Source organism: Monodon monoceros, unplaced genomic scaffold, assembly GCF_005190385.1.
Source record: "Monodon monoceros isolate NGI ecotype Baffin Bay Population unplaced genomic scaffold, NGI_Narwhal_1 Super_Scaffold_4, whole genome shotgun sequence".
Classification (NCBI taxonomy): domain Eukaryota; kingdom Metazoa; phylum Chordata; class Mammalia; order Artiodactyla; family Monodontidae; genus Monodon; species Monodon monoceros.
The window spans coordinates 6,017,468-6,033,303 of record NW_021703781.1 but is presented as its reverse complement, the minus strand read 5'-3'; the positions used below and the strand labels follow the sequence as shown (position 1 = coordinate 6,033,303).

The following is a 15,836-nucleotide window of genomic DNA, read 5'->3' as shown; positions in this document are numbered from 1 at the left end:
AGTTTTAATTTCATCATGTTGCCTTAAGACAAGAGGACAGTTGGGTATTTTAGAACCAGTAATCACCATTCCTTGCCTTCTCTTGGCCTTTAGTATTTCACCTAGGAGTAGCTTTGTTAGTGTACTTGGCAACACAAGTAAATTAGGAAGTTAAAGGAAATTTTAATTTTCCTTTCCACACCATACACACAACATTTCAGAGTATACGTGATCATTCACTATGAGAGAGAGTTTGTTACAATCATAGTTTTTCATATTCTAGATGTGTTTACATTACTTGTACTTTAAGGCATTACTTTTCAAAAAGGGAAGAAGAGAAAAATAGGCACTTAAAACATTTTTATCATTTCTGATAAAAAATAATAGTTCAAATAATACTAGCAGCTTAATCATAAAAATAGATTACGGCTTGTATCAGTTAATGCTGAGTATTTCAGTTTTCTTGCCAGTAATAATAATAAGATATTTGTATGTCATAGGATGAGTATAATAATTGCATGATGTTTTGACCTAATATTGAAGAACTGCAGTACTTCCTGAAAGCATGATTTAAAGGATTTTTAAGCATTTGCTGAGTCTGCCTTTAAATTCTTCTAAGTATCACTAACAAAGATAGTATGACAAGTAGGGTGTTCTTAAAGCTATTTAGAATAACAACTTATAATATTTTAAGGTAACCTGAATAATCCAGTGCAAATTTTGCTTCAGTGTAGAATTTTCCCTGGCAGTAACTGTTTTAAATATGTGACCCAAATTCTTCCATATACTGAAAAGCAAGAATGTTGTTGTGTGTGATTATGCAGGGTGAAGGTGTTGGTACACATGAAAAACCCAATCATGACCCACTGAAAACTTGAGATCCTGATTTTTAAATACCATCAAGATAAGAGAAGCAGACTTGATCACTGTGAAATCAGTGCCCGGAGACAAGTTATTCCTGAAGGCCAAACTGGGAAGGAAGACATCAGAAATGGGTTTCATCACGTGGGCAGAACTTGCTAATATAAGTTCCTTTTCATCTGCCCCTCCCTCTGTCCCTAGATGTGAGATTTCCTAGGCAGAGCAGAAAGATACTTTCTCTCTGTAACAATACTTCCTCTAGTACTCCAGCCTCCCTGACAGAGCCATGTACAGTCTCCTATTATAGGCAGTTTTATAACTGCAGGCCACATATATATGTATATATATAGACTTGGAGATTTTAGAATGGCATTTATGGTTGGGGAACTAGTATTTCATGACGTGTTTCACTTAAATGAAATACTACTTACAAGCAACTGTCTGGAATGCCCTTTTACATGGCTGAGAGGCAGGACTCATGCTATAGGATACGGCAGTGCTACCATTTTAAACATGCAGCTTCCAGTGGGCTGCTTTCAGAGCTACTTAAAAAGTATTATTTTAAATATGGTTGGAAACTGTAAGAAAACTGTTAGGATTCCACATAGTCTTTTGGCTCAAGGAATCAGGGTTACCTGTTATTAAACCCCTTTTGAGAACCTCTTCGTTGTTCAGTAATGAATGTTCAGTGAGCTGGGAAAGGTGCAGTCTTGAAGTCCTGAGGTAATGGGTATTAGATTCACTGGGCTAACAAACTGTGCAAAAATCTCTGAATACAGCAGAGGAAGTTTAATAGTGTAAGTCAATTCTATCAGTGTTTTTATTAACTTTATCAACTTATCACTGATGGTATACATTAGTGCCCTGTTGAAAGGAGTACTAAATTTTGGCAAAATTTAGGAGATTCTCTGAGGAACCAACCATCTATGCCTCCAACAACTCGTAAGGAGCCAATTTATGTACTATGCAGTCTGTTGACATTCTGCTACATTGTAACTTTCAACACTGGAGCTGCAGTCGGCTTTCTAGATGTCAACTGTACTTAGAGTCTACCAGAATCTGAGCGATCTGAAGAGGTAAGGATTTGAGGAATACTTTAGTCCAAAAGCCTTTAAAACAAAACAAAACAAAACAAAAAACCATCAGACCATATACTGTATACTTCTAAAGTGAATTATGCATAAAAGTCTGTGCAAACTACAACATATATTGCAGTAACATTCTCAAAAAATCCTAGTATAGTTTAGCATTAAGTTATATAAAATACATCTTTATAAAAGTACAGATTTTTTTTGAAGTTTAAATTATACTCACTGAAACAGGCAGCCAGGCTCACTTTTTAGTACCTAAAATAAGGTTTTTATCAATCTAAATTATTGCTTAGTCCTATAGAGCCATCAGAAACCTGTAACAAAGAAAAATCAAGTCCTATTTCTTAAGGAAACGTGCCCTAAAAATTCAGCTGTCATTAAATTAGTCTTTCTGAAGATTTTCAACTGAGGCATCGTCCATATAACTGTTAACTGATGCTACCCATGGCTTGGTTTGTCAGGATCCAAAATTGAGTCTGGTTGTAAAGTCCCTACTTGAGCCAGGAAGCTGTTAGTTTGTTGTCCCCAATCATAGCAGTCCGGAGCAAAACTTGAAAAGAAAGAGAGAGGTTTCAGTGACGTGAAACATTATGCTGACTGTTGACGACATGCCAATTTTAGGTGGACAGAACTAGGGTTTTGTATAAACCAGACAATCCCGAAGCTGTTGAAAGCTTCTTGAAGCCCGTTTTCCCACTGAACAGCGCTGTGCACAGTGGCTAGAAGACCACCCACAAGTCACCTGAACGCTGTACAGCCCAGAAGTGTAGTGATACTGCAGCCAATCACTGTGTATAACAAGACGCTTTAGCAACAAATTGTATCTGAATCCTAATGGAGAGTATAGCTCACTACCTGTGTGTTTTTTTTTTTTTAACATCCTTACTGGAGTATAATTGCTTTACAGTGGTGTGTTAGTTTCTGCTTTTTAACAAAGTGAATCAGTTATACATATACACATGTTCCCATATCTCTTCCCTCTTGCGCCTCCCTCCCTATCCCACCCCTCCAGGCGGTCACAAAGCACCAAGCTGATCTCCCTGTGCTATGCGGCTGCTTCCCACTAGCTATCTATTTTACGTTTGGTAGTGTATATATGTCCATGCCAGTCTCTCACTTTGTCCCCACTTACCGTTCCCCCTCCCCGTGTCCTCAAGTCCATGCTCTAGTAGGTCTGTGTCTTTATTCCCGTCTTGACCCTAGGTTCTTCATGACCTTTTTTTCCCCCTTAGATTCCATATATATGTGTTAGCATACGGTATTTGTTTTTCTCTTTCTGACTTACTTCACTCTGTATGTCAGACTCTAGGGCCATCCTACCTGTGTGTCTTTGGACAAATAACTTCTGTGCCTTGATTTAAAAAAAAATTTTTTTTTCCTGTGCCTCAATTTTATTATCTGTTAGAATGGGAGTAATATTGGTAACTACCTTGTTGGGCTTTTGTGAGTTAATACCTGTAAAATGTTTATAACAGAATGTTACTATACAGTTAGCTCTCAATAATGTACATTATCGTTGTTTTATCATTATTTTCCTCTGTGTAATGGAAAGGGGATCTTTTCTTCTTTCACAGAGGCAGTGAGGGCACCCTCAGCTGTGTCTCTTCCGGCACGTGAGAGGTTAGGGCTGCTCCAGCAGGTTACAGAGGGACATGCATAGCGAACAGGCAATGCCGTGGGGACTGGAGAAGAGAACAGTTTTAGGGAAGAGAGATGGGACACCTTTTGACCTCAAAGGCCTGGAGTTCACTGACTCCTTTCCCAATTATCTGTGTTCTTTACACCTGCTGGCTGGGTGGACTGTTCTCTCTTTTTTCCCCAGCACTATATTTTATTCTATCATCTGACCAGGATTTCTCTGCTCCCTGATCCACTGAGAAAGCAGGTATTCTCCCAGCTTTTTCTGACCCTATAACAAGGACTCCTTTCAGACCTCTTTTAAGGTTTTCTAAGGATTTTACTGTAGTAGTAAAGAGCAGAAAAGCAAGCATATCTTTATCATTTTGCCCCAGGGGGAAAAAGAATTTACCTTAATGTGTAACGGTAGGTCTTTAAATTCACAAAGGGTTTCATAAGATAAGCTTTCACTTCTAAAAAACACTCAGCCTGAAGCTACCCTTTCACAGGAACAGTCCAGGGGTCCTGGGAGGATGGGCAGAGTGAAGAGAGGAGCCTGGCAAGCACTAGGTCAGCCCTTTCTGCCCCTCTCGCCCCTGCTGGCCTTGAAGTCCCAGATTCACAGGTTGAAAGAAGGGACAGGATGATCGCTGAGCAGTGGAGTGTGGCTGAACCGTCCCTGGGCTGAAGAGTGGGAAGGGAATCCAGTAGCTACCCCACCTCCTGTTCGCAGACCACGACCGTGGCCTTGGCAGAGGTTGCGAAGCGCATGATCTCAGGAGGTGGGTCTCGACTCTGGTTGCAGTTAGTCTTACTACTCAGATGCTTCCCCTACTTTTTCTGTTGGCCTCACCCTACCTCCACCTCCGGGGTTTGATGCAGGCATTTCCGTTTAGTTTGAATCCATTTCATTGGCTCGGCCCTCAGCCTCCTAACCACGCCCCTCCAGCATGAACTAGGGTCTTACCTTCCCTGAAGTCCCTGAGGGGTAATGTTCCAGGCAAGGTCATCATCACTGTCATATCTTCGAGGGTTGTCAAAGAAATAAGATCTGGGACCAAATCCATGGCTGGGGACCATTCCAGGGTTGGTCTACAAAGACAGTGTAATGGTTCAGTATATTTTCAGACACTGTGCCTTGCACGAGGCAAAGATAAATAACATCTCTTTCTTGCAAGAGACTAAAGATGCTCTAGCCACCTGGATGGAGGCACTTGCTCAGCTGGAGTGTTCATTTCAGTTACTTTTTAATTTAAGAGGTATTAACTTTATGGACAAAATCTTCTTTCAGAGTTCTGCTTGCAGCAGTGAATGATCACCGTTTTAATCTCTTACAGAAAAATCAGACAATACCCAAATCAGCCAAACTAGACAGTCCCAAATTAGATATAAACCTGTATAATGATGTGGGCATTCACAACAAATTAAAATAATGAAATGATGAAATTTTGAGAGAGTTTCTTATCCAGTTTCTATAATCTGCCTCTCCTGTTTCTGTCCCCAAGCTGAGTTCACCTCTCAAAAAAAATTACAGTTGTCCACAGGGGACTGATTCTAGGACCCCCCCCCCAACAGATACCAAAATCCGAGGATGCTCGAGTCCCTAATATAAAATGATATAGTACAGTCAGTCCTCTGTATATGCGGATTTCGCGTTTGTGGATTCAACCTGGCATAAAATCCCACGTTTGTTTGACATCTTTGTACATATCATTAGTGGTCTTTTTTTTTTTTTTTGGCCACAGGGTGCAGCATGTGGGATCTTAGTTCCCCGATCAGGAACTGAACCCGCACTCCCTTCAGTGGAAGCACGGAGTCTTAACCACTGGACCACCAGGGAAGTCTCTAGTGGTCTATTTAAAAGTTAACCAATAGAGTATGAAAAAAGGTTATTATAGGATGGATATCTATATGTGAATTTCTGCTTTTCTAAGACTCACCTAGCCAAACATAGGAAGCAAAGCGGAACTTATACAAGGTGGGACACCTTCAAGTTTACTGTTTATAGCAGTTCAAGAATGTCTATACAAAGAATGAAGTTGGACCCTTACCTCACACAAACAAAAAGTAACTCAAAATAGATCTAAGACCTAAACGAAAGAGTACAAATTATAAAACTCTTAAAATATAGGGGCAAATCTTCATGACCTACAATTTAGCAAAGGATTCTTAGATATGACACCAAAAACATGAGCAACAAACCAAAAAAACAGATAAACTGGACTTCAAAATTAAAAACGTTTTTCCGTCAAAAGATACCATCAAGTGAAAAGACAGCCACAGAATGAAAAAATATTTGCAAATCATATATCTTTACAAGGGACATACCTAAAATATATAAAGGACTCATAACTCAATGGTAAAAAGACAACTTAATTTAAAAGTGGGCAGGGAATTCCCTGGTGGTCCAGTGGTTAGGACTCTGCACTCACTGCTAAGCACCCAGGTTCAATCCCTGGTTGGGGAACGAAGATCCCACAGGCCATGCACTGCAGCCAAAGAAAAATAAATTCTTTAAAAAGTGGGCAAAATATCTGAATAGACATTTTTCCAAGGAAGATATACAAATGGCCGATAAGTACATAAAAAATGCTTGACATCATTAGTCATCAGGGAAATACAAATCAAAAGCCACAGTGAGATCTCTATCAGGGCATCCTGAATCAAAAAGATAGATAACAGGGGCTTCCCTGGTGGCGCAGTGGTTGAGAGTCCACCTGCTGATGCAGGGCACACGGGTTCGTGCCCCGGTCCGGAAGGGTCCCACGTGCTGCGGAGCGGCTGGACCCGTGAGCCATGGCCGCTGAGCCTGCGCGTCCGGAGCCTGTGCTCCGCAACGGGAGAGGCCACAACAGTGAGAGGCCCGCGTACTGCAAAAAAAAAAAAAAAAAATCCGCCTGCCAATGCAGGGGACATGGGTTCGAGCCCTGGTCTGGGAAGATCCCACATGCCGCGGAGCAACTAAGCCCGTGTGCCACAACTACTGAGCCTGTGCGCCACAACTACTGAAGCCCATGCGCCTAGAACCCGTGCTCCGCAACAAGAGAAGCCACTGCAATGAGAAGCCCGTGCACCGCAACGAAGAGTAGCCCCTGCTCACCGCAACTAGAGAAAGCCCACGCGCAGCAACAAAGACCCAACACAGCCAAAAATAAATAATTTTTTTTTAAAAAAGGGATGAAAGACTTGAAACCATAAAACTCCTAGAAAAAACATAGGCAATAACGTCCTTGACATCAATCTTGACGATTTTTGGATCTGACTCCAAAAGCAAAGGAAATAAAAGCAAAAATATACAAGTGGGACTACATGAAACTAAAAAGCTTCTGCACACCAGAGGAAACCATCAACAAAATGAAAAGGCAACCTACTGAATGGTAGAAAATATTGGCAAATCCTAGATCTGATAAGGGGTTGATATACAAAATACATAAAGAACTCATACAACTCAATAGCAAAACAAAAAACAAAAAAACCCACCACAATCTGATTTTAAAATGGGCAGAGGATCTGAACATTCTTCCAAAGAAGATGGCCAACTGGTTACATGAAAAGATGCTCAATGTCATTAATGATCAGGGAAATAAAAATCAAAACCACAATCAGTATCTCTGCATACCTGTCAGAATGGCTATAATCAAAAAAAAAAAGTGTTGGCAAGGATGTGGAGGAAAGGGAATCCTTGAATCCACGTGCACTGCTGGTGGGAATGTAAATTGGTGCAGCCACTATGGAGGTTCCTCAAAAAATTAAAAACAGAACTACCACGATCCAGCAATTTCTCTTCTGTATATTTATCTGAAGAAAACGAAAACACTAATTCAAAAAGATATATATACCCCCATGTTCACTGCAGCATTATTTACAATAGCCAAGATATGGGAACAACCCAAGTGTCCACCAATGCATGGATGGATAAAGAAAATGTGATAACACACACAAGAAATATTCAGCCATAAAAAGAATGAAATCTCCTGGTAAACCATAATGGAAAAGAATATGAAAAAGAATACATATATGTATAACTGAGTCACTGCTATACAGCAGAAATTAACACAACATTGTAAATCAACTATACTTCAATAAAATTTTAAAAAAAGAAAAAATGAAATCTCGCCATTTGCAAAAATATGGTTGGACCTTGAGGGCATTATGTTGTGAAATAAGTCAACTAGAAAAAGAAAAAAGTCAATACCATATGATCTCACTTATATGTGGAATCTAAAAACAAAGAAACCCCAAGCTCACAAATACAGAGAACAGACTAGTGGTTGCCTGAGGTTGGAGGTGGGTGAAATGGGTGAAGAAAGTCAAAAGATACAAACTCCCAGTTATAAAATGAATAAGTCATGGGGATCCATGTACAACATGGTGACTATAGTTAATACTGTATTGCATATTTGAAATTAGTTATAAGAATGGATCTTGAAAGTTCCTACTGCAAGAAAAAAAATTGATAAGCTATGTGTGGTGACACATTAGTTGGACGTATTGTGGTGATCATTTTGCAATATATATAAATATCAAATCGTTACACTGTAAACTAAAACGAATATAATGTTATATCAGTTATACCTCAATAAAAACAAACAAAACAGCAAGTAATAACGTAACTGTAAAGTGTCCTGACGCCAAAATGTTTGGGAACCAGTGCTCTAGATAATACCCTAAACAGTAAATATATTCAAACACAATAGCCAAGTAACTCTATACACATACACACAGAGTGTGTTAAGGCTGACACGTTTCCCTGGACAATGAGACCTAAGAGTACAAATGAGGCTATCCTTATTATTCTGTATTCACTTAATAAAATAGTACTTTGCTATTTTGTGCTTTTTTTTTTGTTTTTTGGGGTTTTTTTGCTGTACGCGGGCCTCTCACTGCTGTGGCCTCTCCCGTTGCGGAGCACAGGCTCCAGACGCGCAGGCCCAGTGGCCATGGCTCACGGGCCCAGCCGCTCCACGGCATGTGGGATCTTCCCGGACCGGGGCACGAACCCGTGTCCCCTGCATTGGCAGGCGGACTCCAACCACTGCGCCACCAGGGAAGCCCAATAAAATAGTACTTTGAAACCCAACCAGGATGATTCTTTATACTATTTTTTTTCTTTCATTTTAATCAACAGAGATTTGATGGAAAGAACACTAAATATCAAGAGAAAAAAAAATAGTACTTTGAACAACAGTCTTTCACCGCTTAGGACTCAGATGTGCACTCTCTCCTTCAGGCTGCCTTGGGTTTAGGGAGTGTAGTTCCTAAGCCTCTGTCACACTAGGAAGTGGTGAGAAGGCCCACGTAGCCGAGGAGAAGCACAGTGAGCACAGGGATGTTTGTTAAGAGGCTCTTTCCAGAAAGCTTCAACTGTCTGTCTTCAGAGAAGGAAAGAAAACAAGGCACTAGACTCTAGCCTGGAGTCCCTTGCCCACCTTCCCCATGTTTCTCTGCCACTGATGGGGAAGCATTTGGGTCTGACTTTACAGAAGCCTCTAGGTGTTCCCAATGCCAGTAAAGGTCAGACAGAGCACAGAACTGCTGTCCTGAAGCTAAAAATAATAAAAGGCGAGGAAGCTGACTCTCAGATCTAGAAAACAGTGAGTGCCCACACACTCTGTCTTCAAGGGCCCATTGGTCAGGCTGTGCTTCTCCACTACCCACCCTGCTCCAGTATGACTTTTTTTTTTTTTTTTCCTATTCCTGGCTCACTAGTGACTATCCAGAGATGAATAAGAAAACAAAAGACAAGATAAAACACAAAACAGGTTAGTTACTGTATCTGTGCTTTCCCTGCCACCCACACTTTGCTTCCATTGGCCAAAAACCGTTCACTATATTTTTCTGTGGGCTTCACAGATGAGTGATTCAAAATCCTACCACTAGTTCCTTTGGATGGGCTAATTCAGGGAGCAAAGCTTCCAGGAGCCTCCCCACTCCACCAGGTTTGGCATTTTTCTGCCCCGCCCCCATAAAGACATTTATATGAAGCTGGTTGAGCAGAAACGTGACCAAATTGGGGGAGTGACTTTAGCATTCTTCACAATAAGGCTGTATCTCCCCATCACTCCACCCCCTAATCACCATCCAGCACAACACAGGGGTGAAGAGCTGAATTACCATTCTCTATTTTCATTTGCTAAAATAAAGCTTCCACCTTTGGTTCACAGCACGTCAAGTCTCAAATACTAGTGAGATGGCTGTTTCATTAGAATAAAAAGTTAATCACTATCTCCAGGCCTCAAGATGCAACTTAAATTTTTTTTTTTTTTGTAAAATAAAGCTAAACCGAAAAACAAATTTCCCTCAAAAGATAATTAAGGGAAAAGAAAGTCTCAATTAAATAGACAAGAAACGTTTCATATCAGAATAGCATGGAAGAGGCTCTCTATTGAAAAATCTAAGAAAAACTTCCAACTGTATGCTTTGTGATTAGAATTAGGACATGTTTTCTGCAAATACAAAGTGGTTTACTTACAAGGTCCTTCGTAGAATTTCTAACTCGAAAGAAGTAGACCACTAAGGTGGTAGGTAAGAGTTCCCACACAAAGAGGACCACTCCGAATACTATGTATCCGGCATCTCCCAGCTGATTCTTCAAGTCTGCCTGTTGAAAAGAGAAGAATAAGAGAGTCGCTAGGTTGAGAGCAGAGCAAATAAGTTTGATGCGATTCTTTCTAACATGACAGAGACTAATAAATCTAATACAGTGTAATTCTTTCCCCCAAAAATGTGCATGTTGAAATCAGATACTACTAATGGTCCAGACCTCAGGTGGGGAGTTATTTGAACCAGACAGGATAGATAATTATCTTCTTCAAAATATTCAAAGACAGATACTGCCAATCTCTGAGGTTTTATTCCTACACCCTCCAAGAATCTTCCTTACATCCAAATTAAGTCTCTAAGCTGATTTTCTTTTCTTCAACAACTGAGTAATGAGAACGTTCTGTTGCCTTCTCGCGATTCTTAAGAGTAGCGTATCGTGTGTTACCCTTGGTCTCATCCTTGGGATGAACATGTCAGTTTTTAAACTTCTCTTCACATTAACCACATCCTATGATTTACCCTTTAAAGCTTTACTGCAGGCTAGATTGTCTAGAAAAAAATTCTCTTGAGTCCAGGATGTTAACCTGCCGGACCCGTGAGATGGCTGAGTGGATGTGGCGTAGCAGTGCTCTCCTCTCTGTAGGGCAGAGGGAAGGTGTGTGAGGTTGTCTCTGGGCAAGTCGATCAGAAAGGCCATCATTTCAAAGGAAGACTGCACCAACATCAAACCATAAAGGGCCAATCCCGTGAACGGAATCCTTTCGCCTTCTCTACTACATCGCGTGTAAAGTACAGTAACCGAACCCATCAGGCTCTCCTTCGGAAGGATCACACTCACACTCTGCATCTCAAATTCTACTTACATGTCTCAAAAGTGTGTTGTGTGTGCTGCTTCCATTCTACATAAATAGCCCGCAACTCGGGGCCGTCTGTTTTGCTTGCTCCTAGATCATTTTGGTTGCAACACATAGATCTAGATATGTATAAATAAATAGATATCCCCAAAACAACAGAATTTTTAAAATTGTGATCTTTTAAGTTCGTTATAATTATAAGCTCTTAATTGAAAGAAACGTTGAAATATTTTGTTTTAAAACCAAATCTCTGTTGTTTAATGGGGACAGAGTCTCAGTTTGGGAAGATGAAGAAGTTCTGGAGATGGATGGTGGTGATGGCTGCACGACAGTGTCAATGTACTGAATGCCTCTGAACTGGACACTTACAAATGATTAAAACGGTCGATTGTGTTGTATATTTTACCATAATAAAAATCCTCGATGTATTATGAGTAAGTTTCTAGTTTATCATTGCTGAACGTTTAGATCTTTATGTGTTTGATTTCTCACAACAGGACAGAGCTTCAGCAGTGCTTCGCCCACCTTCCCCCCATCCTATATTTGTGCTGTTCGTTTGGGTGAGGGGCGGCGGTGTTCATTGTGGCGGTTTTTATCCTTTCTAATTATAACATCTTGCATGTGCCTCTTCTGGATTTCATCTTGTCCTCACAGTTTTAACTTATCATGGTCATTTTATTCTTTCCTCCAGAGTCACAATTCAGTGCAAGGTTTGAGCACTGTTGGGATTTTAGAAGTGGATTTGTCTAGAGTTGGGTATTCAGTGTTTTTCCAGGAACATCTCAGGAGCGTTTGCCATTCAATCCAATAGACTCCTACTACAGACGTTTCTATTTCTTTGTTGTAATGGCTTATCTGCGTGGCTCTTTTCCTCAGCAGACACAAACTCCTGCTGGGAGGCTTAGGTCTGTTCTTTTTTGTGTCCCCAGCACTTTGCCCAGGGCTGGAGACAAAGAATCGATATTTCTCAAATGAGAGAACACTAATTCTCATTCTTTTTTATTTTGAGCTTTTGCGAAGATGGATGCCATATTATATTTCACTACCTTTGTTCGTTTGTTTTATAATTTATGAATTTCTAGAATACATTATAAAAAACAAAGAGTTTCATATTGAGACATAAAATGGGCTCTTACTAACACCTTAATATTCTTGGTCACGTTTGTCTAGATTTCCTCAAATGCTATTAGTTTACATGCTCCATTAAAAAAAACTTCATAATTTTATGTATTTTCTGAAACCTGGATACAATGTTTTTACCTTTGCAAATTTCACCCTTTAATAACATCATATTACATTTATATGAAAGCACTTAAAAAATTTAAGTACTACTTGACAAAAGCCCCAGAAAGTCAAAAGGAGAAGAGTGTGTGTGTGTGTGTGTGTGTGTGTGTCCTAGTTTTCTCAGAAGACGTGTGAGCTGGAACAAGGCAGGAACTATGATCCCACTTTACAGGTGAGGGTGCAGACACCACCCAGGTAAGTGATTCTCAGGGTCACCCAGCTATTTAGCGGCAGAATCAAGGAGCTTACACCTCTCTGCCACGTGGGATGCTGCAAAGCAAAGAGCCACCGATCAGGTGGCCCTCGTCGGCGCCCACTGACCTGGTCTGACACATTGTACCAGTCGTAATCAAAGGAATGGACATTCTTGCTCTGAGAAAACGACAGGATGAACAGGTTGTAGCAGGCTCGGGAGGCGTAGAGCAGGATGACGGTCACACCGACGGCAGTCACCTGACACACGGAGGAGCCCTGGAAGAGAAGGAGCCATGAGGGGGGAGCCTGTTCCGGGCCCTGGACCCCAGCCCCCTCCCAGAACACGGGCTGTGTTCGGACCTGTTAAAGCTTCGATCTCAGAGGCACTGCCGTCTCCTCCAAGCTTCTCCTCCACCCTCAGACCTTAAACCCAACTGCAAACCTCACCTCACATCACACCCATCCCAAACTTCATCCCAAACTTCAAAGAGATGCTTCAAAACCTGGGACTTGATCTGGAGATGCCTGAAAACAGGAGCCATTTGCCTAAGGCCTAGGTTTGGAAGAACAAGAAAGTCAGATGGCTTATTTGGTTAAATCTCTAAATGCCGCTGGCTCAGCTCCAAGGACCCTCTCAGCTTATGAGCCCAGCGCCCGGCCCCTGGCTTGAGGACAACAAAACCACCTCAGAGGGATGGCGGCTGGCAGACAGCGCTGCTGTGGACAGTGGCTCTGGGCGGTGAGCACTTCCTCAAGACCCAGCATCCTCTAGGCAGGAGTGCTGGAGTCCCCACGTGACTCAGGGCTTGCAATTCTGTGAAAATGCGTCATCTATGCCCCCATTTACGAAGCTATCAATTTCCAAAAGTCAGTTAGATGACCCCTGGCTAGAAATGGTTAACTAAAAACCTGACATCGATTTTTGAGTTTTGTGTTTGAAAGTCATTAAATCTAAGCTAGTGTTTTATTTTGCCAGTGGTAGTTTATTATTAGCTTGTTTGCCATAGGGGTCATCTGAACGGTACTTTGACAATCTAAACTGTGACCCCTCCTATAAAAATCATAATCCTGTCTTTAAAAAGCCTTCGCCAGCCCTTATACACGAGACACTATAAATAATAAAGTCAGGCAAAGTGACGTCTAAAATTTGCCGACTTTTCTCAATCAGAAAACAACGCTGCCACAGTAACTTCTGGGATTCGGCAAGAGTTCAGTCACATCACAGGACGCCCTGATGAAGGCTTTGTATTTTTGAAGTTGGAGGCGCAGACTTTAATCTACTGATCACTCCTGAAGACACAGGATCGTGGAAGGCACGGCTGCTCAAGTCTTCAGACCAAAGATGTTACAGCCACACGGGCTGCGAGGCAAGGAAGGCAGGGGGGTGCCCCGGGGCACAGCATCACTGAATTTCCTAAGCAGAGGAGCTGTGAAATCACTCAACTGCTTTACACATGAGAAAACCCAGGCTCCGTGGGGCGACAGGCTGGTGGGCCTGGGGTCCCGCGGCCAGCCAGAGACCAGGGCGTCTCTCCTGACCTCCACTCGCCACCAGGCTTCTCAGTGAGGGAGAGTCGGGGACCAGGCTGGTGAGGGGCACCTCAGAACCCCTGCTCCAGGCAGCGGACCTGCCCCTCTTTGTTTTTGGTTTTTTTTGCGGTACGTGGGCCTCTCGCTGTTGTGGCCTCTCCCGTTGCGGAGCACAGGCTCCGGAGGCGCAGGCTCAGCGGCCATGGCTCACGGGCCCAGCCGCTCCGCGGCACGTGGGATCTTCCCGGACTGGGGCACGAACCCGCGTCCCCTGCATCGGCAGGCGGACTCCCAACCACTGCGCCACCAGGGAAGCCCCCCTCTTTGTAACTCTGGGGGAAGAAAAGGAGAAGACAGGAACCCTAGGGTGGGGGGCACAGCAGCTAAACAAGAGGACAGGCAGGAGCTGCCCTCTCCCAGTGTACAGTCAGCCCACTCAGGGTGGCTGTTCTGTTGCCCTCTGTCCATCCCCTGCCTGACCAGGGCCCACTCACCTACACCTACTCACAGGACTGACCTGCCTACATACTTGCTCCCAGGGCCCAGCTGGTGATTGTTCTTATCAAGGGGGCGGTGAGGGGCAGGCCCCTCTGCTGGTTTCCCTGGTAACTAAGGAGCCCACCGGATGTCAATCCCCCCACCTTAACTGGTAATCTCCCCTTCCCCCGCCTCGGGAGCGAAGACTGCCACCAAGTCCTGCCTGCCGTTCACAGCACTCGGTGGGGTGTTTCTGCAGGACCTTGCTTCACACGTGGAAGCTCCCCCATCTATTAAACCACTGCTGACTCCGGGCTCTTTCTTTGGTCTTGAAGCTGGTTATGCACAGGGATTGTAGGTCTGTGGGCTGCAGCCCAACACACAGCCTGTCTGGCTCCATCTCTGAACTGTCACCATGAGAGGCCTGATGTCCTGAACCCCGGGAGCAGTTCCCACTCTTAAGGGGGACCCTCTCATGGACACAGCCAAGGCAGGGGTGAGCCTGGATCTGAGTCTCCCTGCACTACGACAGGGTGGTGGAGAGGAGAGACCCCAGACCCCAGAGCCAGGCTGCGGAGACCAAATCTTGGCTCTGCATCTCCTGGCTGTGTAACCCGGGGTGAGCCTCTGACCTCTTTTTGCCTCAGTTTCCCTATCTATCAAGTGAGTGATACCTACTCCCATAGAGTTGTGAGGGTTACGGTCGTTTCCACATGCAGAGCGCTTATAAAAGTGCTGGGAACGCAGGGAACACTAGGTGTGTGTTTCTATTAATATTAGTGGCACAATCAATGCCACTGGTCCTTTAAAATGTCACTTAAACCGCTGTATCCATAAACCAGAGTCTTAGCTCTCTGCCAGTAACTCTGCACACCCCCATACGCCGCAAGCCACCCAGAGCCAACTCTTCTCACATACATAATTCAAGGAACTACAAGGCTTCCTGTTTTGGCAACCACAACCCGGCTCATCATTTGCAGGGGGTCAGGTGTGAGAGGCATTGGTTGAGTTCTGTTCGCAAACCAGGGAACTCTTCTGAGAACCAGGGGGAACCAGCGGGATCTCGACCACATGTCCACCTTACCTTAGACTCCAAGTAAATGTTGGCTAAGGACATCTTGGAGATTTTGTAGAGACAGATGGACAGGGAGACGGCACACAGCACGAAGAGCGAGTCGTTGATGGCCACACGCACAGAGACGATCCCTTTCCTCTCCCAGGTGCCCGTCTTCACCAGCACTGCACAGGTTAAATTCACCAGCAGGAAAACGAGGCTGATGAAGAGCGAGGCCAGGTAGAGGGGTAACCTAGGAAGGACCAGAGAAGAGACTGAAGGCACCCTTCCACGCATGCTGCCCGTACATTCTAGATCAGTCCACAAGGAAACTGTGATTTTTTTTTTTTG

At 43.3% G+C, this 15,836-nt stretch overlaps 2 protein-coding genes across 2 annotated transcripts in view; one reads left to right on the top strand and one right to left on the bottom strand.

Moving 5' to 3' along the window:
- Positions 1–12,536, top strand: part of ERO1B (endoplasmic reticulum oxidoreductase 1 beta) — an 81,511-nt gene extending 68,975 nt beyond the window's left edge. Inside the window, exon 19 of the transcript XR_003796937.1 lies at positions 11,216–12,536. The gene's annotated coding sequence lies outside the window, so the exon portion shown is untranslated. The remainder of the gene's footprint in view (positions 1–11,215) is intronic.
- GPR137B (G protein-coupled receptor 137B) overlaps positions 1,609–15,836 on the bottom strand; it is a 50,131-nt gene continuing 35,903 nt past the window's right edge. Inside the window, exons 3-7 of the mRNA XM_029244556.1 lie at positions 15,516–15,738; positions 12,551–12,700; positions 10,021–10,149; positions 4,516–4,640; positions 1,609–2,481 (exon numbers count right to left, since the gene is read on the bottom strand). Of these exons, the coding sequence (XP_029100389.1) occupies positions 2,370–2,481; positions 4,516–4,640; positions 10,021–10,149; positions 12,551–12,700; positions 15,516–15,738 (739 nt within the window). The 3' untranslated portion in view covers positions 1,609–2,369. The remainder of the gene's footprint in view (positions 2,482–4,515; positions 4,641–10,020; positions 10,150–12,550; positions 12,701–15,515; positions 15,739–15,836) is intronic.